Source organism: Mustelus asterias, chromosome 3 (genome assembly GCF_964213995.1).
Source record: "Mustelus asterias chromosome 3, sMusAst1.hap1.1, whole genome shotgun sequence".
NCBI lineage: Eukaryota > Metazoa > Chordata > Chondrichthyes > Carcharhiniformes > Triakidae > Mustelus > Mustelus asterias.
Genome location: NC_135803.1, coordinates 45221038 through 45244114, shown reverse-complemented (window position 1 = coordinate 45244114; position 23077 = coordinate 45221038). Strand labels below are relative to the sequence as shown.

Genomic DNA, 23077 nt, shown 5'->3' with positions numbered 1-23077 from the left:
CATCAATAATCCCCTGGTCATTGAGGAATCTTGCAACATAAAAAAACAGCAGTGCCAATTAATTCTGCTTTAGCTATTCCATGAGGAAAGCAATGAAGCTCTTTGGTCAATAAATAAATCATCTGTAGCCTCAATGCCTCCTTGAGCTATAGGGACAGATGGTGGTGTGAAAGGAACATGAGGCATAAAAGTTCAGGGCAGTGGTAACCTTAACTGCTGCTGGCACTGCCATTCATGTGGCAAAAACCAGTCTGCAGGTCAGATTGCAGAAGCCAACACAACTCTTGCTCTGCCCCCTTGGTGAACCTCATCCGACCAAACATAATTCTCTCCAGCCATTCTGAGGCAGATGTGCCTGGATTGCTGAAGTGCCTGCTGGACAATCTGCATCTAAATGCACTTACTGTCATTCCTCCTTTCCCATTCAAAAATACGTAAGTAGAAAGGAGCATTTTTAAATCCCCATTTTAAAAATCTTTGTTGTAGTAACCTAAAATAATGTAATGGCCCTGTAAAGAAATATTTCTTTGATATTTCTGAATGTTTCCGATCTTTGGCTGCCAATTAAAATGGTGCTTCTGTCAATAGAGCCAGCCAGAGACAGTTGCACAGCATTTGTTGCAAAAACTTACATAAATCAGAAAACTGTACACCAAGAGCTATCACCCTTCTTTTGTGTATGATGAAAAATAAAAGAAAACATTTTTTTTTTAATTTGGAAAATTTCATTGAGAGTGAACAACGGAAGATAAAACAACAGATTTTATTTATATACTTCATCTAATATAACAAAATATCCCAAGGCCTTTCATAGTAACATTTTAAAGTAAAATTTGACACTAAATCACACTGTGATATTACGGCCATTGAGCAAAAGAATAATCAAGGAGGTAGATAAAGCGTAGAGAGTCAGAAAGATTTAGGGAGGGAATTCCAGAACTTAGGCGTCTGTAAGCATAGGTACCAGTGGTGAAGCAATTAAAATTGACATAGATTCAGAGGTCAGAATTAGATGAGTGCAGATATGTCAGAGGCTTGTGGATCTGGAGAAGATTACAGAGCTGCAGGCGAAGCCATGGAGAGAATTGAAAACTAAGAAGAGAATTTTAAAACCACGGTGATAGGTGAAAGGGACTTAGTGTGAATAAGGGCATGGGCAGCAGAGATTTGGGTGACCAAAAGTTTAGAGGAAATAGAATATGGGAGGCCAGCAAGAAATGCATTGGAATAATCAAGTCTAGAAGAAAGGCATTGATATGGGTTTCAGCAGCAGTTGAGCTGAGGCAGGGATGAAGTTGAGCAATGTTACGGAAATGGAAATAGGCAGTCTTAATGATGATGTGGTTATGTGGTGGGAAGGGCATCGCTGGTCAAATATGACATCAAGATTATAAATAGTCTGGTTTAATCTCAGACTGTTGCCTGGAAGAGGAATGGAGTTGATGGCTATGGAATGGAAAACAGGGACTGAAGTCTTCCGATTATCTAAATGGAGGAAATTTCTGCTCATCCAATGCTGGATGCGAAATAAGCAGTTTGATGATTGAGCCACACTGGCGGAGTTGAGAGAGGTGGTGAAATAGAGCTGGGTGTCATCAGTGTACATGTGAAACCTAAAAGGAAAACACTGCACTGAAACATTGCTGAAAATGGAGTAATCTCGGGTTGGGGGGTGGCGGGGGGGGGGGGGGGGGGGGGGGTGCGGGGGTAAGTGAACAGATATTTAGGAACATAAGACCATAAGACATAGGAGCAGAATTAGGCCACTGGGCCCATCGAGTCTGCTCCGCTATTCAATCATGGCTGATATTTTTCTCATCCCCATTCTCCTGCCTTTTCCCCATAACCCCTGATCCCCTTATTAATCAAGAACCTATCTATCTCTGGCTTAAAGACAGTCAATGACCTGGCCTTCACAGCCTTCTGTGGCAAAGAGTTCCATAGATTCACCACTCTCTGGCTGAAGAAATTCTTCCTCATCTCTGTTTTAAAGGATCGTTCCTTTAGCCTGAGGTTGTGCCATCTGGTTCTAGTTTTTCCTACTAGTGGAAACATCCTCTCCACGTCTACTCTATCCAGGCCTTGCAGTATCCTGTAAGTTTCAATAAGATCCCCCCTCATCCTCTTGACATGAATGCGAACACTCCATTTGCCTTCCTAACTGCCAACTGAATCTGCACGTTAACCTTAAGAGAATCTTGAACAAGGACTCCCGAGTCCCTTTGTGTTTCTGATTTCCTAAGCATTTCCCCATTTAGAAAATAGTCTATGCCTCCATTCCTCCTTCCAAAGTGCATAACCTCACACTTTTCCACATTGTATTCCATCGGCCACTTCTTTGCCCACTCTCCTAACCTGCCCAAGTCCTTCTGCTTCCACCCCCCCCCCCCCTTCCTCAATACTACCTGTCCCTCTACATATCTTTGTATCACCTGAAACTTAGCAACAGTGCCTTCAGTTCCTTCATTCAAATCATTAATGTATATTGTGAAAAGTTGTGGTCCCAGCACTGACCCCTGAGGCACACCACTAGTCACCGGCTGCCATCCTGAAAAAGACCCCTTTATCCCCACTCTCTGCCTTCTGCCAGTCAGCCAATCCTAAAAATTGCCAACATCTTACACTGAACACCATGGACTCTTAACTTATTTAACAGTCTCCTATGCAGCACCTTGTCAAAGGCCTTTTGGAAATCTAAATAAATCACGTCCACTGGTTCTCCCTTATCTAACTTCCTTGTTACCTCCTCAAAGAACTCTAACAAATTTGTCAGACATGACCTCCCCTTGATGAAGCCGTGCTGACTCAGTCCTATTTTATCATGCACTTCCAAGTACTCCGCGATCTCATCTTTAATTATAGACTCTAAAACCTTGCCAATGACTGAAGTCAGGCTACCTGGCCTATAATTTCCTATCTGCCTCCATACCTTCTTAAACAGCGGTGTTATATTAGCTACTTTCCAGTCTTCTGGGACCCTCCCTGCCTCCAGTGATTCCTGAAATATCACCACCAACGCCTCCTCAATTTCCAAATTAGGATTTAGGAGCAGGCCATTCACCTCCCTGAGCCTGCTCTGTCAATAAATCAGATCATGGTTAATCTGGCTGTGGTCTTAACTCCACTCTGCCATCCTTTCCCCTCCCCAAAACCCTTGACTTCCTTGTCTATAAAAATTATTTTAAATCTGCCTTGAGTAAATTAAATGACCCAGCTTCCAATGCTTTCTGGGGAAGAGAATTACTCATCCTTAACAATCCTTTGAAAAAGGAATCTCCTCATTTTTGTCTTAACGGTAGACCTCTTATTCTGAAACTGTGCCCACTCTCCCTACACCGGTTCTGGTCTCTCCCACAAGTGGAAACATCCTCCCATCATCTGCCTTATCAAATCCCCTCAGGATTTCATATGTTTCAATAAGATCATCTCTTATTCTTCCAAATTCCAATGGGTATAGATCCAACTTGTTCAACTTTTATTCATAAGATAACCTCTCATCCCAGGAATGAGTTGAATAAACTTTTCTGAAGCCTTGAGTAAATGCCTTACAAAATAAACAGTGTAAGCTCAATAATCAATGACAATTCTCAGAATAAAAGTAGTGTAATATAAGTTGCTGCACTTAAATGTGTTATCTCATGAAATACCCTGCAGTTCATTAATGTTTTATTAGTGTCACATGTAGGCTTACATTAATACTGCAATGAAGTTACTATGAAAATTCCCTAGTCGCCACACTCGGGCGCTTGTTTGGGTACAGTGAGGGAGAATTTAACGTGGCCAATGCACCTAACCAGCACGTCTTTCGGACTTTGGGAGGAAACTGGAGCACCCAGAAGAAACCTACGCAGACACAGAGAGAACGTGCAGACTCCGCGCAGACAGGTACCCAAGCTGGGAATCAAACCCAGGTCCCTGGCACTGTGAGGCAGCAGTGCTAACTACTGAGCCACCGTGCCACCCACGACTGTTTCCACTTATGGTCATGATTCGTTGGGCTTTCTACCAGAAGTAATGGATCATTGTGGTGGCACATTACTACTGGAGGCAGAAGTGGACCAACAAAGAAAACAAATTGAAAACCCAATCAGTGAAGAGACTTCACTTATTTATGTTCAAAATAAATAATTTTGTACAATTGAAAGTTTAATTTGGATAATGAAATAACTCCTCAGGGGCCGGTGTCCCTTCACCAGATGCCTTTTACTCACAAACTTATCTCCACTCCTCAGAGTGCTTCGGGTACAAAGTCAGAATCCGGAGTGTCAGTAGCCCTGACACTCCTCAATATATATACAGGTGAGATCCCTTGATTGGGCAAGCAATCATTACCTCAGTCAGGGAGCTCATACTCCAAGAGGACAATCTCGCGTCCCTCATTGAGGTCATTACAGTTAAAATTAATAACACATTATATTCAAGCGTGCAAAATAAAACAAAATGAGGAATTAATAAAATAAATAGTAAAAAACAAACACTAAGTGGATTACTTATATTTACAAAGCAGCTATTAATGTTACCCTTAAACAACATGATCTTATTTCATTGCGATGGCAATATACCAATTTAGCATTTAATCTATTTCAGTTTATGAATAGTAATATAACATTTGAACCACTAATGGTACTGTTCCTGTGAGTGCCAATGACATGCTGCTGCTGAACATCTACTAACAAAAGAGATATAAAGTAAAGCTTATTCAGACCAAATTGTCTGTTATCACAGAATAAGTCTGAAACTGTACCTGTGTATCATTCCTGTTTGTGGCTGGACTATTTCTTGTAGCAGCATTGCATGCATATGAAGCTCTTCCAGCCTTTTCTGTTCCAATGTGCTATTCTGATGAATGCCCCATCGAGGGGACGCTTGCTGCTTGTTAGGTGCTGCATTTGCCTTCATGGTATTGATTTGATTTCCCCTTTGTATGCGCCTTCTGGGATTTGGGATATTATTGCAAGTGACTTTGTACAAATACATGTTGTCAAAAGTGTATCTCTGAAATCTTAGTCTTCACACTCAGGAAACAAATTGCAAACTTAAGTGACTGAACAGCAATAATTCCAGCTATAACTCTGACTGATCAACTTCCCTGTGTCCGAACAAAGGCATGTGAATTTCTCAACAATTTTTTGGTTGAATTATCTAGCAATTTAGTTATGTGTGACTGCCTTATGTGTGCTAAGGGCATCCAGTGACTTTTTTTCTCCACGCATTGCATAATCCAGGCCTCAGTTTTTCTCTATCTAATGCAGGTGGACCAATTCAATGACCTTTACCATCATTTTAAATCACTCTGGTCCAACTCAGTTGCAGCTTCACAAAGCAAAATGTGAACAGGAGAAACTCATGGGAGATAAATGTCTAAGTATTTCACATGTCTGACTGTTTAATTTGTGGCTAAGCAAAAATCCATTCTACCTCTCATCTGAAATGTAAGTTCTAACATTATTTATCTTGGATGGGTAAAATGACACAAGAATATAAGTTCATGCTAAACAATTATCACTAGGAGCAATGAAAAATCTATTGGTCTGCAGCAGGGAAATTTTTTGAATTTCGACACTGACTATTTTGATGCTAATCTTAATGGTTGCCATTGTGTCCAATTATCTTGACCTGAATTTCAAACTGACATTTTTTTTAGCAACTGCATCATATGCACCATCTGACAGCTAAATACTTAATTCATTCTTAAACATTTCAACATCTCCATCTCTTTAACCTTTAAGAGCCTACTATGAAAAGCACATTTTGGACAAAATTTTAATGACTCCATCTAATATTTGCTTCTTTGGTTCGGTATCTATTCTTTCTTACACTTCTGTGTAGTGAACTTCAGATGTCTTTCTATGTTAAAGGCAGCACATGCTGCCATGTTGTTATAATGCTATTAACACCAATTGCGGATACTATTAACCCCTGGCGGCAAGATGGCACCGTGGTTAGCACTGTTGCCTCATAGCAGCCAGAGACCTGGGTTTGATTCCCAGCTTGAGTCACTGTCTGTGTGGAGTCTGCATGTTCTCCCTGTGTCTGCATGGGTTTTCTCTTCACCATCAGAAACCACGCCATGGGAGGGCTGGAAAAACTCGCCATAAGTCTTGATCGCACAACACATTTCCCTTCTAGTGATGTCATGCTGCTATCCCTTAAAGGCAGATTACAACACACACATGTAACTTGCTGTTTTGCTGCTGCTTAACTAATGTTAGAAAAATATTACTAATAATACAATGAGCTGAATGGAAATAACCTAATTTAAATCTATACTGTTCAAAACTCTAAGTTAAAAAGACATGTTCTATGTGGACTTTTATTTGTTTATGGAGGAGGAAAAGCCAAAAGAGTCATCATAGCGATATCACATTCAAGGAACGAAATTATGTTAGCAAAATTGGAGGGTTCAAGTCAAAGGAAGTCATGCTCAAACTGCACAATACTTTGAGAATTGTGTTGCATTATGAGCACAAGGTTGGTTGGTTTTAATATTCCCAATGGAGGTTCTGCCCACTGCTAAAGAGCTGGTGGGAAAACCACATTGCTTCCATGGGGTAGGGCTGATACAATTAACTACCTCTCAGCCAGGGTCAGACCTTCCCAGAGAATTTGAACCCCCTGTGTAGAAACGTCAATAAGTATCAACAATTAGTTTGTAGTTTAGTTATGTGCATTAGTCAAATAATCAAAATATGTCAACCCAATATGATTTTATGCTGAATTCTGGGACACTAGTTCATCATATGACTTTGGTCTTTGTTAGCATCACACTCACACTTGGCAAGGCTGGTTAGGTACATTGGCCATGCTAAATTCTCCTTAAGTGTACCCGAACAGGCACTGGAGTGTGGCGACAAGGGGATTTTCACAATAACTTAATTGCAGTGTTAATACAAGGCTACTTGAGACAATAATAGATAAACTTCATAAACTGCATAGAAAAACCAAATGGCCCTTGAGCCAGTGATGCAAGGCATCAGGGTTGAACAATCAAGATATGTGACCATCAAACTCCTGGAAATTAAAATGATCAGTTGTGTTAAGTTGTGATTTTTTTTTTTAAGTTACTGCATTTCATAGTATGTAACCATCTTTGATTTTATAATCTTAGAGTTAAATTCTGCAATTAATTTTTGTAACTCTATAGCTCATTTAGCTTTCATTATTTATGAATATGTATTAGCTAAATGTGTTGTGCATTATTAGCACACTTTGAAACTTATTTAGTATAGACTTTGTATAATTTCTGTAATTTTGTATTTTTTCTAAAGCTATTCTGTATTATTATTTGACTTATACCAAACACTGACAGATACAACAAAAACATACTGCAAAGTAGTTCTCTCAACTAAAACACATTGATGAGCACTTGTTTTAATGTGGTCCTACAGGACCTATTGATACACACAGATTAATTAGACATTTGTACTGATGAATCCATGGTCCCAGACATCACATGCGGTCTTATCTCAAACAAACAGACATCAAAATCATTCTAAGGAGACTTTAAACACTGATTATGGCTGTGCACTTACAATTTATACATACTCTATACAACATTTAAGTGCTACCCATTTTGTAATCTTCGTGATTAGGTTTTAATGTTATGACAACTTTACTTCTCTATCCTTTCATTTAAAGTAACTCATTCCTAGTAATCATAGAGAGTAAAACATCACCCATCAAATGACCAGTAAAAGCAATCACTGATAGAGGTCTGATTTAATACCAATTAAACAAAGTCTGAGCTCAAGGTATCGTTTGTGAGGGCATGACAACACACTTCCCCCATCTTAAATACATGGGCAAGGAAGACGTCATGAAACATATTTTTAATTTAGCAAGAAGTCATAAAAGTGACAGAAAAGTTAAAATGAGAGGACAGTCCCTCGTGTGATTGGCACCTTAGAGGGCTAGTCCGGGGACAATAGGGAATGACATCAATAGATGGCCATCATCCTTGAGAAATCAATCATGCACCATCTAGTTCAATCACAGATTGATCATGTATCCCTTAAACCAATTTACAGATAGACTCACCTCACTTAAGTCAATCAGAATGCAATAACATCATTGATCACACTATGTGACTTGGAAAGGGGTAATAAGCAGCAGCTTTCACTGACCAAGGTGCAGAGTGATGCGCTATCAATAAGGCGAAAGACTACCGATATGCCAATATAAGTGTAGGCTTTTATTCACAACAGAATCAGGAGCAGATCCCAACAATTAACCGACCTGGACTGAACAAGGGGGAGGAGACAGCCACCTTTATACTAGGTGCCGAGGGGAGGAACCAAACTGGAAGGGGATGTGTCCAGGTATGACAAGCACACACAACGGTGGTCCATATAGGACAAAGGCACAACTGAGGTCCACCACACAGAGCAAGTTTAAAACGGAAGTTCACAGAGCCTGTTACCCATTGGGAAGCAGCAGCAATGGAGAGAGAACAGAGTAAAAGGGCCCTATTTTACCATTTTGATTCTAAGTGCAGGGTGGACTTGAAACTGGGAGTATTTCAGATCTGACTTTTAGGGCCGTTCTCTGGCACCCCCATACGCACTCCGCCCGAAAAAATATCAGTAATTCTGAATCGCGCTGTCGCAGCCTGTGGGCGGGACTCAATGCGCCGGAAATCCTGCGGCTCCGATCGGTGCCTCCAACTGCACATGTGCAGACAAAAAATGATAGAATGTGGCTCCCCTGCCACATCGCTTCCAGGCTGGATAATGCCTCCTGCTGGCCACCACAGGCATTGCCCCACCCCCACAACATTACTGACCCACTTATCCCCCCATCCCCTCCCACCACCAAGACCGATCACGGTCCCCTCCCCCCTTCCGCCATTGATCTCAAGCAGAGTGGCAGTGGACCCCACCTTCCCCCTCACTGATCTCAGGCAGAGTGGCAGTGGACCCCACCTTCCCCCTCACTGATCTCAGGCAGCGTGGCAGCGGACCCCACCTTCCCCCACACTGATCTCAGGCAAAGTGGCAGCAGGGCCCCCTCTCCCCCCACTGATACCAAGCAGAGAACCATTGGACCCACCTGCCCACCGCACCCCCCCCCCCCCCCCCCCCCCTCACCGATCTCAAGCAGAGCTGTCGGATGCTCAGCACTTACCTGCTCATTAATTGGAGCACCTGAAACGGACTTTTGTGGTGCAAGTCTGTTTCGTGCCGATTCTGGATGGGCGAATGCGGTGGTAAAGGGGGAAGTGCCGGTCAGGTTGGGCGTGCAGACCATTAAGTCAATTTAAACAACCGCGGCCAGTTTCGGGCCTTGGTAAAGGGGGAACTGGCAAGGAGGCAGGCGCGAATCGCGCTACTTGCCTCACGCCCGATTTTACCAAGTTTTCACGCCTGAAAACGGGCACAACTTGATGGTAAAATAGGGCCCCGACTGTCAACCTGCACCCGAGGCTGAACTGGGAAGCAAGAACTATAGTCCACTTATAAAATCCTGCTCTGTTTTGATAAGTATTAATTTATAACTTATTAATTTTTTTTGAGTTACTTCATCAAACTATATCCTGTTATTTGTATGGTTAAAGTTTCAAATGAACACAGTTGGAATTTAAGTTCAAATGATACCTGGTGGCTGAAATCTAGCCCACTGAGTGCTGTCAGCCAATAAGAGGCTGGCAACTCTGTATTACTGGCAGCACCACCAGCCCAATGGGGAGCCCACTATACAGTCTCTGCTTGAATCCCCTGGCTGGGAGAATCGCCCCGAAATCTTGTTCAATCCTTTCTGTTGGTCATTGGGAGATTCACATCTATTTTAAAAGTTACTGGTCTCTATGGAGGTAACAAAAGCAGCAATGCAAGTTGTGTGTAAGGTAACGTGAGCAGGATTAGCATGCCTACATACCTTCCTAACAAAATAATCTATCTTACTGCCAAGAGCAATAATCTGGAAAAGACACTGCATTAAAAAAATCCAGTCACCTGTTTCTGCCAAGGTAGAAAACACAGCATCACTTCATAATGTCTCCTTCAAGGCTACCAGATCCTTAGTGAGAAACATGCACATTGTGAACTATTCAGTCAATTCCTAGCAGCCAATATATCTTCACACTTCAGCAGTTTACAATCTACTTGTTTTCGTGTGTGAGTTGTTGAATCTTTGGCTTTCTGGCTTTGTCCATGAGGAATCTATGACGAAATCTAGTACTATATTGTCAGTGTCAAATAAGGTGTCTCTGTCAGCAATTAGATTTGATCCAGTTGAAATCAAATAAACTGATCAAATGTTCAAAAATTTATTATAACAGAATCATTCCTTTTCCCAAATTTAAAAGTTTATTAAAAAGACCCACATTTGCATCATCAATTTCAAATTAAACACTCCTTTTGCGTGCAGGCATTAGTATTTGTCTGAAAACACCTCTCACCTGTAAACCATTCCAGTCTGATGGGCCACAGTATCTTCATATGATAAATCATTTTCTCTCAAGTACCAGCTCATTTCCAACACACGTACAATAGCCATTCTTTGAAACCTCTGCTGCATTTGGATTGCTGTACTATTTCTTAAGTCCTGAGAAAAGTTTCGCCTTTCCTTGCTCAAAGAATTAACAGAATATTTTCTTAACTTGGAGATTTCTTCGGGTTTCTTTCCTGAAGATCCAGTTCGCGCTGCCAGCATCTTGAGGTGGAGAAGAGGGCAACACCAAGCAAGAAGGCGCAGTCATCAAGTTGTTTAAAGTGACTGTGCGCTGCTCCTTCCTCCCCTTATAACCTATCCAGTCCCACAGATGTAATGGGATATATGGATAATCATGCCTCAAAGATAGGAGAAGCTGTAGTGTTCCTCTGAGGTATCTGTGACAGCACCTCTGCAGCATATCAGGAACAGAATGAGAGCAATTGGCAGTTTTGTGGCAATAAAGTTTAATTTAAACAGAAACAACTGAAATGCTTCTTTTAAAAATTCTTTTTTTTTGCAGACCAAGGATAGTAATGATATTTTTGGATATTTAGATACAGCATTGTATGCAAGTCTGTGACTGCATAGAAAACAGACTTTTTGGCCCAACTGGTCTGTGCTGGCATTTTCATCTAACCTTATCAGCAGATGCTTATTTTTTATTTATTTTTATTCATTCATGGTACATGGGCATTGCTGGCTGGCCAGCATTTATTGCCCACCCCTAGTTGCCCTGGTGTAGACCATTTCAGAGGACAGTTGAGAGTCAAACACATTGCTGTGGCTCTGGAGTCACATTGTAGGCCAGACCAGGTAAGGACGGCACATTAGTGAACCAGGTGGGTTTTTCCGACAATCGACAATGATTTCATGGTCATCAGTAGATTCTTAATTCCAGATTTTTTTTATTGAATTCAAATTCCACCATCTGCCGTGGCGGAATTCGAACCTTAGCTGACTTTCTGGATTACTAGTCCAGCAACAATACCACTAAGCCACTGCCTCCTCTATGCCCTTTTCCCTCATTGGCTTATCTAGCTTCCTATTAAGAGCATCTAAGATATTCATTGCAACATGTGGTAACAAGTTCCGCATTCTAAATACTCTGAGTAAAGAAGATACTCTTCAATTCTTTGTTGGATTTATTAATGACTTTCTTGTACTTATAGCCCCTGGTTTTGAACTCTGCTACACATAGTTGTATCCATAATTTCTCTATCCTCTTGAACATCATTTTTTTTATGGGTGGCTGTCTCATTGGTGCATAAGACGCAAAAATATCATTCTTAGAGATTATTTGGAAAACAAGATCTGGTAATTGGCATCAGCCAAAGTAGCACTGATTTATCACACTGCCAGTTTGTTTATGACATTTCACTGCCTAATAATTAAAGCAGCTCGGTAGATCTAAGTCAAGAGTATCATATACATTAGTTACTAACCACATGTGGTCAATTGGAAATCCAGATTTTCGGAATTTGCATTTCTGTAATTGCAAGTCAAAAATGAATAAACACCACCAATGTGGACCTGTGATCGCAGCACTCGAAATGCAGCATGGGCATGTGACCTTAAAGCATTTTGTGCATTTGTTGGTAAAATGGTAAGACAAAAACAGTGGGCTGAATATTATGGGGGGTCATGGCGGGGAGGGAGGACAGCTCACCCCGCCCACCCACCCACCTGAAATCATTGTCGATTGTTGGAAAAACCCACCTGGTTCACTAATGTGCCGTCCTTACCTGGTCTGGCCTACAATGTGACTCCATGTCAGCAAGGAGCCAACCCATTCCGTGCTGGCCTGCCCCACAGCCATACCGTGCTGTGAGTGAACTATACTAGGCCAGTGTGGGACTCCTCGCTGGGGAGGACGTCCTGCCCTCGGGAGCTGCTGGCCAATCCGATTATCTGGCAGCTCCATCAGTCCTGGTAGTGCCAAGAGTGCATTAGTGGGCATTGCCGGGACTACAAACAGGAAACAGAAGGTGGCACATGGATCCCCAGAAACAGCTAAGTCTAAGATCCTTTGAAGGGAGGCTTTAGAGATGAGGGGTGGTGGGTTTAAGGGGGTGGCAGGTGTGAAGACAGGAAAGATTCCATCCACAAATGGTAGCCCCAAAGATAGAACCCCACCCCTTTCCTTCCAACTCTTTGAAGCATTTAGTTTTTAAAAATCAGGCTACACACACCACCCGGCTGCCCACGCCAACTGTTTTGTGTCATGAGTAGCATATTATCGGGGTCAATTGACTTGGTAACAATTGGTAACAGTGCTGCCATTTTTGGTTCCTGTCCACCCCCGATATTATGGGGGTGAGCTCAGTGGTGTGTGGGAAGGTGGTGTGGAGGGCACCTGCCCTGTGTTACGTGCCCCCATTTGGCAGGCAAAAACACACCTGGCTGGGGCATATAAAATACAGCCCAATGTGTACAAGCATTTTTTATCAATGTGAGTGCTATACTTCCTTGATTACTTGATTTTTGTTAGATAAATACACATGCGTTAAGTACATTTATCTATATTGATTTTATATTACACTATTAACATAATAGAATGTTCCAAGGAGCCTCACAAGAATATTATCAAACCAAATTTGATACTGTTAAAAAAAGAGACATGTTGCTGAAACTTTCCATCTTGCACCCTTCAGGACAAACTTCAAACAATCACAATTTATACTAGGGGAGAAAAATGTGCTGATTGATCGACAAGTTGCCTTTAATTGGCTAAGGCACTGCCATGGAGAAAGCAATGCGGAACCAAAGGCTCTCCAAGCTCCCAGGAGCTTCAAAAAAGGTGCAATGCTTGAAAATATCCCTTTGTTTGCAGAGAATGTGCCTTTGCATATAAATATATGTCACTTGTAGCAAGTGTAAATGAACCATGTTATGAGCTCAACTGATTATCTTAAATTGATTGTCTGTTTGACTATTAGTGTACTTGGGATTGTTCAGCAAGTGCTGCCCAATTGCAGAATCACATCAAATAGCTGACAATTAGTTTTGGGTTTTGTAAGTGCAGACTGGTTGATTCTGTAGGCTGCCGATTTCAAACAACAAAAGGAACATGCAGTTTGGTTCGATCAGCAAATTGCTGGAATGTACAGCCCAAGAACCTGGCATCGCACTGGCATGGAAATTTCTACACAATGTTGCTCAATTGTGTGGTAAGTAGGTCTAATGTCTTTTTGGATTGTCAGTAGCAACCTGATATTGAGAATATCCCTCATGTAGCCACAGCAGAGTAACAGCCTGAAACAGCTTGCTTAGCTGTTGTTCAGATTTTTGAGATACTTTGCCTTTCTAGACCAATTTGAGGAAGAGAGGGCAATTTTCAGGTCTGAAAGTGATGGCCTTTGGCCCATTCGCGCGTTTGCGCAATAAACAGTGAACAGAAATCTGGTCAAGATAGCCATTGTTCCTCTGATTCCCTCTATTTCTGTGTCAAACTTGCAAAATGAGAAAATGGCTAGGGTCCTATTTACAAGATTGCTGATAAGCCTATCTTATAGCGTGTGGAGCTATATAAATCCCAACATGTATATTGACTGGGGAAGGCAGGCTTACAGCAGAGAGTAGTGGGGAAATCATCAAAGATTTCTCAATCAGCACCTCAGACTGCTCCATCTCAAAAGTGAATTTGAGTGTAGGATATTGAAGGATGTAAGCAAATCCTTACACAGGATTCAAAGCTCACAAACATTTTATCCACGTGTTGATACAAATATACCAAATTTGATAGTAATCCATGTGAAGAGATATTAGACTGGTGGCCAGGTAGATTTTAAGGAGTGTCTTACAGAAGGAGAGACAGGGAGGGATGTTTAGGGAGAAAACTCCAGAACTTAGAGCCTAGGAAGCTGAAAGCACCACAACCAATTGTGGAACAATGAAAACAGAGTATGAGCAAGTGGCCAGACTTGGAGGACTATAATGGTATCAGAGGATTCTAGTACTGGAGGAGTTAGAGACATAGGGAGAGACAAAGCAATGGAAGGATTTGAAAACAATGAGAATTTTGGACATTGCCAGACAAGGAGCCAATGTAGGTCAGCAGAATGAATGGTTCTTGAGCAAGTTAGCATACGGGCACCAAAGTCTCAGTGGGCTGAAGTATACAGAGCATGGAAGGTGGGAAGAGAGCCAAGAGAACAATGGAATTGATGAGTCTGGAGGTAATAAACGTATTTGTTCAGGGTTTCAACAACTGATGGGCTGAAGTGGGGATGGAGATGGGTTGTATTACATAGGTGAATGTAGGTGGTCTTGGTGATGGGTAGGATATGGGACTGGATGTTCAGCTCAGGGTCAAATGGGATGCCAAGGTTGCAGTCTGGTTAAGCCTCAGAGAATCACTAGGGACTGGCTTAGGAACAGAATTTGTGACAGGGACCGAAGCCAATATTTAATTAGAGGAAAGTACCGCACATCCGATATCGGATGTCAGACAAGCAGCATGACCAATCTGAGACAACGGGAGGTTGACCTGGTGGTGGGGTGGACCTGTGCTTTCTAAAGACTGTGATCTCTATTCCTTCATAATCTGGCTGAGTCCAAAACATTAAACTCTGCAGTTCTATAATTCTAAGAAAGCCAGTTATTTGTACTTCAGAGAATGCTCAATAAATATTCTATTTACATAGCTATCCTTACCCAAAAGGATACCATACCCATGACACAATGAAGTAAGTTTTTAACTTGCCACCAGGGCATGAAACTGGTAATACATTTGTCATCCAATTTTCATTTCCACTGACGGTATGAAAATCAGACAATGTTTATATCAAACAGGTGACCTGAGTGTGGCCTCTGCTAGAATACTACACAGACAGGAAAGATGAAAATGTATCCCAGTATCAATTTACCTTAAGTTCGGTCTTGTTTATTTGATACTGGGGAAGGTAGGCTTACGGCAGAGAGTAGTTTCAGAAAGTTGTAATGTGGTCATTTTAACTTTAGACAATGGCATAAAAGGGGAAAAATTAAATTGGTTCCCATAAATATTTTGTTTCTGTTGGTTATTGAGTATGTTATATAATGGATAGCCAGTCCAATATCATTGCTTTATCCATTAAAATTTAATTGATTCCCAGTTCCTTGAATTGTAGTTGTTGCATTTTGAATTATACATGACTAAAAGTTTTGCCTTCAATGATGCAGGATGCTTGTGGAAGACAAAGAACACTGTTGTGGTTTTGAATTAACTAATAAATTTTGCTTTTATGTTTTATTTTCAATATTCAATAGTGACCCAAGAACTAAAATGCTCTTCCATTTGCAATAACCGGTTATAAGTTTTTCATTTGAAGAAATGTTTTTTGCACAATATTGACAGAATACATTACAATATATTGTCTTTGCCTCTTCAGATTTATTCATCTCCCAAAGGCATTGACTTTCATTGGACTATGGTTCCAGAATGCTGGCTTGAATATTGAAAAGGCACAGATATCAGCAATAGAATGAGTTTCTCAATGAAATAAATGTCACACACAGTTTCAGGAATAGGAGCTGAAATCTTAGCAGGAAATCTGATATTCCAATAAAAGTAGGAAATGAACAATCCCTTTATATGTTAAATAGTAGGCACTTTGAGTTATCTCTTGTTGCTAATCCTGATACCCATCATATAAACCAGGCTTGAGACATCAGTGATTTAGTTTTATGGTCTAAAATAAGATAAGAAGAAATGTATAACTTTTCAGGAATATTTTAAAGTATTTCATTAAGCAGTGAGCCATAAAGGTAAGATCTATTACATTATTACTATTTATTATACTGAGGGTGGCACAGTGGGACAGAAGTTAGCACTGTTGCCTCACAGTGCAAGGGACCTGAGTTTAATTCTGGCCTTGGTGACTGTGTGGAGTTTTCACATTCTCCCCATGTCTGCGCAGGTTTCCTCCAAGAGTGCAAAGATATGCAGGTTAGGTGGATTAGCCATGCTAAATTGCCCCTTAGTGTCCACAAATGTGTAGGTTAGGTGGATTAGCCGTGGTAAATACAGGGGTTACGGGGATGGCGTGGAGGGGAGGGCCTGGATGGGATGCTCTTTCAGAGAGTTGGTGCAGACCTGATGTGAGAGTTGGTGCAGTCCAAAGATGTGCGGGTTAGGTTGATTGGCCAGGTTAAAAATTGCCCCTTAGAATCCTAAAATGCGTAGGTTAGAGGGATTAGCGGGTAAATATGTGGGGGTAGGGCCTGGGTGGGATTGTGGTCGGTGCAGACTCGATGGGCCGAATGGCCTCCTTCTGCACTGTAGGGTTTCTATGTTTCTATGTTTCTATGATGGACCAGATGGCCTCTTTCTCACTGTGGGGATTCTATTAATTCAAAACCTTCCTCATAAAAACAAAAGGAAAGCCATATTAGAAGTCTATAATTAATATTATTGTACAGGCTTGTGGAAGCAGTCTCCAAACTGTTTGTAAACAAATACTTTAGCACTGTTGTTACTAATTTAATTAACACATCTATCACAAAGTAGCAGTTCCTAATCCCACATTCTTTGTTGGGTAACAAGCAGGCATAAATAACAGTAAGAGTGGTGCCGGCAGAACAGAAGGATAGTACAAGCTTTCAGATATTCTTGTGGCCCAACAGATAAGAAAGCTTTGAAATAATCTGCTCTATTTTCTCAGATTTTTTTAACTGTCAGACTTGCACATGGTGTATTCATAAAATTCTGCATGATTCAGTTTAACAGATTATAAAGTAATTGATTTAAAATAAAGTTTTTTTTGCACTGAACATTTTTTCTGTTCCATATGACTATCATAACTGAAAATGACAAGCACTATAAATATTATTAGGTTTGATAACTCAAGCGAGACTAGTAAACAGCCTTCAGTATTATATTTAAAACTTGATTAACTATCACCTGGAGTTAAAGGGACACTGTCCTCATGAACGTGGTTGACAACTTGCGCTTCCTTTATTCGCACGCAACAGGCATGCAATGTCATAACACGATGAGCGGGATTTTCCAGCCTCGCTCGCCCCAAATCTGGAAAATCCCGTCCAAAGTCAATGGACCTTTCCATGGTCCGCCCCTCACCCGCTCCGATTCCCGTGGTGGGTGGGTGGTATGTCGAAATCATTGCATGTATCATCATTGTGATAAAACAATGCACAACTTTCTGGGTTCTTTTCAATTCAGAAACAAAACTGTTTACCAAACAATTTCATGAGGACAATGTATCTCTTGACACTGGCCCAATTAGGTGGATTAGCCATGCTAAATTGCCCCTTAGTGTCCACAAATGTGTAGGTTAGGTGGATTAGCCATGGTAAATACAGGGGTTACGGGGAAGGAGTGGAGGGGAGGGCCTGGATGGGATGCTCTTTCAGAGAGTTGGTGCAGACCCGATGGACTGGATGGCCTCTTTCTCACTGTGGGGATTCTATGGTTCTATTAATACGCAGATGTATCAAATATTTACATTCAATTTCCTTATTGAAATGTTTTCAGTAAGTTTTGTTCCCAGTATGGAATTATAACCACTGCTCTTTACATCAACTTAGTCAGGCATGACAGCTGGAACATTAGTAACTACCATAACTGCAGTGCAGTGTTGCATGAAACAGTTGGGTGATACCTTGTCTACAATGGCAAGCAATTACATTACTTTCCCTGGGCCAAGACAGAACAAGAGAAGAGGGCTCTAAGATTCTTTCAACGGTAGGGTTTCCCATGCATGATGTAATTGATTGCATGCATGCTACAATTATTTGCTTCAACACATAAAAACCGAAAGGGCTTCTACTCAATCAATTGTTTATGACCATTCTCACTGGATAATAGAGTTGAGAATTCCATTGGCAGATGGCTTTTTGCCTTTATTTTAGCACAGTCGGTAACAACCCTATTATTTGCCACTAATCATAAACTACAACACTGAAGCCTCGCCACAGCGCTGCCTCATGCCCCTCTACATTTTGCAGGCAGGTATAACAAAGTTCATGCTTATACCACAGCCGTCATCAAATTCATATGCACACATGAGCAGCATTTCCAATGCCTTATTAAGTCAACGGCTTTCCAATAAAGACCAGGCAAAGTTTCCAGCATTTTTATCGGGTGGGGGCAGGGGGTGGAATTTCTGCATTTGGCATAACTTCACTATTCAACAAAGTATCCTCAAAAGACATTTCATGCAATTAGCTACTTCATTGTTAGGTTTTCAAAGTGTGTTATGACCAGAGTGCTGCCCATTTGCAGCAATGGCATCCTCAGATTTGCATTCTATTTTCTTGGCATTCTTGTTCAGCATATAAATTCAAATGAATTAATAAGCAAGAAGTTATAAATCACAAAATTTTTATTCAAACACATTTCTCTATTAATGCTCTTCTCTTTGTCACACTTGTAGCACAGTTATTTGCTAACTGACAAAAGAAACAGTCAAAGTTGATCTTGGCATATTAGTATTACAGATATTAATTATATAAAACCAACGCAATGCAATTATTTTCCTCCTGGTCCAATCCCACGAGTGTCATACTTGAATCATTGCAATGGCAGCATAATGGTTGTAATAATGCTAAATGTTGGTTCAAATCCCATTATGATAGTTTGCAAGAAGACTTGAAAAACATGCAGTTCATTAATATGACCCAAGTATAACTGAATACAACTTTTCCTTCTCCACTGCAATGTTTTAACATTGACTGGAAAACACTGCTCTCTACTTACAGTGGAATTTCGAGAAGGTATCTATGTTATCGTAGCTGTGAGATCATTAAATCTTCATGACATACTTGCATTCAATGAGGCATATCTGTTTCACCATGTAAACTATCCAGTGATGGCCAATGTTTTAATGACATCATCTATTGATACATTTTCAGAACGTTAAACCTATCTAGACTGTGATCTTCCACAGAAAACAAAAAGATCAACAGTCCAAACTGCCACCCATCTGTCACACTTCAATCATTAGGTTAGCTAGTGGTTTTGTCTAATATAATTTCACCTGAAAAGTCATTGACCTAAATGTCCACAGATGCTGCCTGACCTGCTGAGTACTTCCAGTATTTTCCATGTTTATCTCCGATTTTCAACATCTACAGTATTTTACTTTTGCAGTGGTTTTATTTTTTTCACTTGGTTTCCCCACTCTCTTTTTCTGAGCCTCATCTACTTCACATGTCTTTACCTTTATCTCTTCTTAATGTGTATGTGAAAGAATATCCTGACTAACTTTGTTGTGTACTGTGGCAGAAAAATGGTTATTCTCCTCACATTATCAATATTCACAAAATATTGGACATCAGAATCCTGTTCCATTGAACTCTATCTAAAACCCCTTGGCACAAAGCAGCTCATTGAATCTCATACGTACAGTTGTCAGGTGCTCACAAGTCATAACTGTCTTCTGTCTTCTTGTGCTTCATGTTCAGAAGGGATATATCATCTATCCAATAATCTTCCTTTCCTTAACATCATTGTTACAAGAGTTATGGTTGGTGCCACATAAATCTCCAAGTGTCACAACAGCAAGTTAACACCACAAGGAACGTAAGTTTGAAGTATCTTGCAGGCAGACCAGGAAGAACTCATTTTTTAAATCAGACAGAATGCGTTCCCCAAAGAATCTCCCAAAGGATCTCAAGCTGTGACATGTGCCAACATTAAACCCAGAGGAATATATCAATGTTAAACACAATGCACTGTGGAGGAACATACCACAACTGTACATCCCCTCACAGAGCAAGAAGAGTGTGTTGGAAGGAGCTGGGTTAGAGAGGCATGTGTTGAGTCCCAATTGTGCAGTGAGGGCTCTGGTTGCCAGAATGATCAGACCAGCAGTGGACGGGGTCAGCTGCCCCTAGGCCTCCAGATGGATGGAGGAGTGCGTGGCTCCCACCTGAGCTGCAGCAGCTCACCGCACGCACTCTTTCCAGATGTATCTGTCCAAGACCGCAAGAAACTGCAAAAAGTCATAAACGAAGCCCCAGTCCATCACTCAACCAGCCTCCCACCTTCCCGATGCCGCAGAAAAGCAGCCAGCATAATTAAGGACCCCCACGCATCCCAGACATACTCTCTCCCACTTTCTTTCGTCGGGAAAAATATACAAAAATCTGAGGTCACGTACCAACCAACTCAAGAACAGCTTCTTTCCTGCTGCCATCAGACTTTTGAATGGACCTACCTCGTATTAAGCTGATCTTCCTCTACACCCTAGCTATGACTATAACATTACATTTTACATAAACAGTATGCTTTGTCTGTATTGCGCGCAAGAAACAATACTTTTCACTGTTAACACATGTGACAATAATAAATCAAATCAAATCAAACACTCCAGTTCCTAGGAGCGTGTGCACCAATGACACCATCGATGGGAGAAACTGTGCTTGTGGGCACAGTATGTGTGTGCACAGATTTGTGAGGCGTGCCACTAAAGGCCAAGGATTAGAATGATTGCACAATTCAATTACCCCTCTCACAAAAGAGAAAGAGAAAGCAAATCGTTCTCCTTGTGCAAAAGCATAGGTGTAGGTTCTTACTGTAAAGTCTCTGTGCCACCGCATGCTGCCCTCAAAGCAACAGCTAGGGGGAAGAGATAGTTGCACACCATACCACCTCAGGGAATGTGCCTTTGCAAAGAGAGCGATGCAGTTGTATTTGTCGAGGTTCATCCCAAGCAGCTCTGTGACACAGGACTCTGTGCTCTGCAGGCTGTTCCCGGGGTCGCACACCGAGACAAACATCAATTGCTGCTGGAGGATCATCGACTCGGTGAAGGACATTCTTTGGTCTGCGCAAAACCCATTGGACTTCCAGTGCAAAGAATTATCCTCGATCGAGTGTTGCAGACTGGCACATTCCAAGGTCTGTGCTGAGGGACTCACTCAAGTTTGGGGCTGTCGCCGTCAAGGTACAATGGGGAAAGACCACTGAGTAAGGCCTTTCAGCCAAAGTAGACCAAAGGATTGGTAACCGTGAAAAACTCCTCAGATTGTGTGCTTAATCCTAACTGTATGTAACTGTATTGAAGCACCTCAGAGTGCCACGTGAACAAAATTGTGCTCTGTATCAAAAATATTGAAATGTTTGTAATGTTCTCATTACTGAGTTGAAGCATCTCAGAGTGCATCTTGATCTCAGGAGAAAATGTGAATATCATTGCACTTTCCTGTTTTGACAATTTGAAATGTTTTGTAATGTTCCTTTCAGATATTTTATGAATAAAGCATATTTTTGCAAACATGTTTTTGTCAACAGTTGTGGCTAAAAAAACACAGAATGTTATTTGCAGAACTGCAAAAGTCCAGAAGTCTTAATTGTTTGTACCAAAAGAGAAATCAAAAACTCTTAGAACTTGTCTGTGCATCAATTGAAACATGCAGTAACCTTGTAATTTTGATGTTGTGAATAATTTTAAATAACGTAGGCCTCTCCTCATTTTGGGAAAGTGTAGGATGAAAATTCTATCTGCAACAATGTAGAGAGGAATAGTGCATATAGTTTACCCCAAAGCACTGTGTGACTAATATTTATGATGAAAAATACAGATGATATCAATGTAATCTTTTTTTAAAACTTTCAGCAATAGTGATGTGTTTAACAACAAAACGCAAATCACCCACATAATGAAAAAGTTCAATATCTTTGAAGAGTAAAATAAGCTATAGTGATGCAAAGAACTATTGAATGTTTCAATATTGATTTTAAAAATGCCCATACCTGTACAACATAGCAACAGTATTCTGCTTCTTCTGTGAAACCTTCCCAGGTGAGCCAGTCAGTGAATCAGAACACATTACTCCCAATAAAGAAATACAACATACTCTAAAGAGGGAAAATCAAAAGGAAAGTTAACAGGACTGACAATTAGTTATTTCAGCCAGAGTGATAGTCTGCTAAATGTTATGACAATTCCTTAGAATTAAATTTTGTCATTGTAATACATGTCCTCAAAACTTAAATCTCAGAATAACAGTTTTAGAATTTAGTTCCTAAATTATAGAAAGATTATTATTAAACTAGAAAGAGTGCAGAAAAGATTTAGTAGGATGCTACCGGCACTTGATGATTTGCGTTATAAGGAGAGGCTGGACAGACTGGGGCTTTTTTCTTATCGAGGTCTACAAAATAATGAGGGGCATAAGTCAGTTAGATAGTCAACATCTTTTCCCAAAGGTAGGGAAGTCTAAAACTAGAGGGCATAGGTTTAAGGTGAGGGGGGAGAGATACAAAAGGGTCCAAAGGGGCAATTCTTTTTAACACAGAGGGTGGTGACTGTCTGGAATGAGCTGTCGGATGTAGTCGTAGAGGTGGGTACAATTTTGTCTTTTAAAAAGCATTTAGATAGTTACATAAGTAAGATGGGTATAGACGGATATGGGCCAAATGCAAGCAATTGGGACTAGCTTAGTGGTTTAAAAAAAAAGGGCGGCATGGACAAGTTGGGCCGAAGGGCCTGTTTTCATGCTGTAAATCTCTATGTATAATGTCTTCTTTGAAACTAATGTGTTTCTTCTCTGTGCCAGTCACTGTTCTCCTGCTGAAGGAACAGAAAGGTGAACTGTGCTTATGGTAATGTCGAGCATTGTTTAATTGCGGAGGGAAAAAATGCTAAGGCAGGAGGCCACAGAGTTGCCTTCTTCCCTTATGATTTTCCCTTTGCCTGCATCC

At 40.9% G+C, this 23077-nt stretch overlaps 1 protein-coding gene across 1 annotated transcript in view; it reads right to left on the bottom strand.

The window, feature by feature from the left end:
* The window catches only part of kcnab1a (potassium voltage-gated channel subfamily A regulatory beta subunit 1a), a 395957-nt gene that overhangs the window by 339451 nt on the left and 33429 nt on the right, over window positions 1-23077 (bottom strand). Inside the window, exon 3 of the mRNA XM_078208296.1 lies at window positions 22127-22231. Within this exon, the coding sequence (XP_078064422.1) occupies window positions 22127-22231 (105 nt within the window). The remainder of the gene's footprint in view (window positions 1-22126; window positions 22232-23077) is intronic.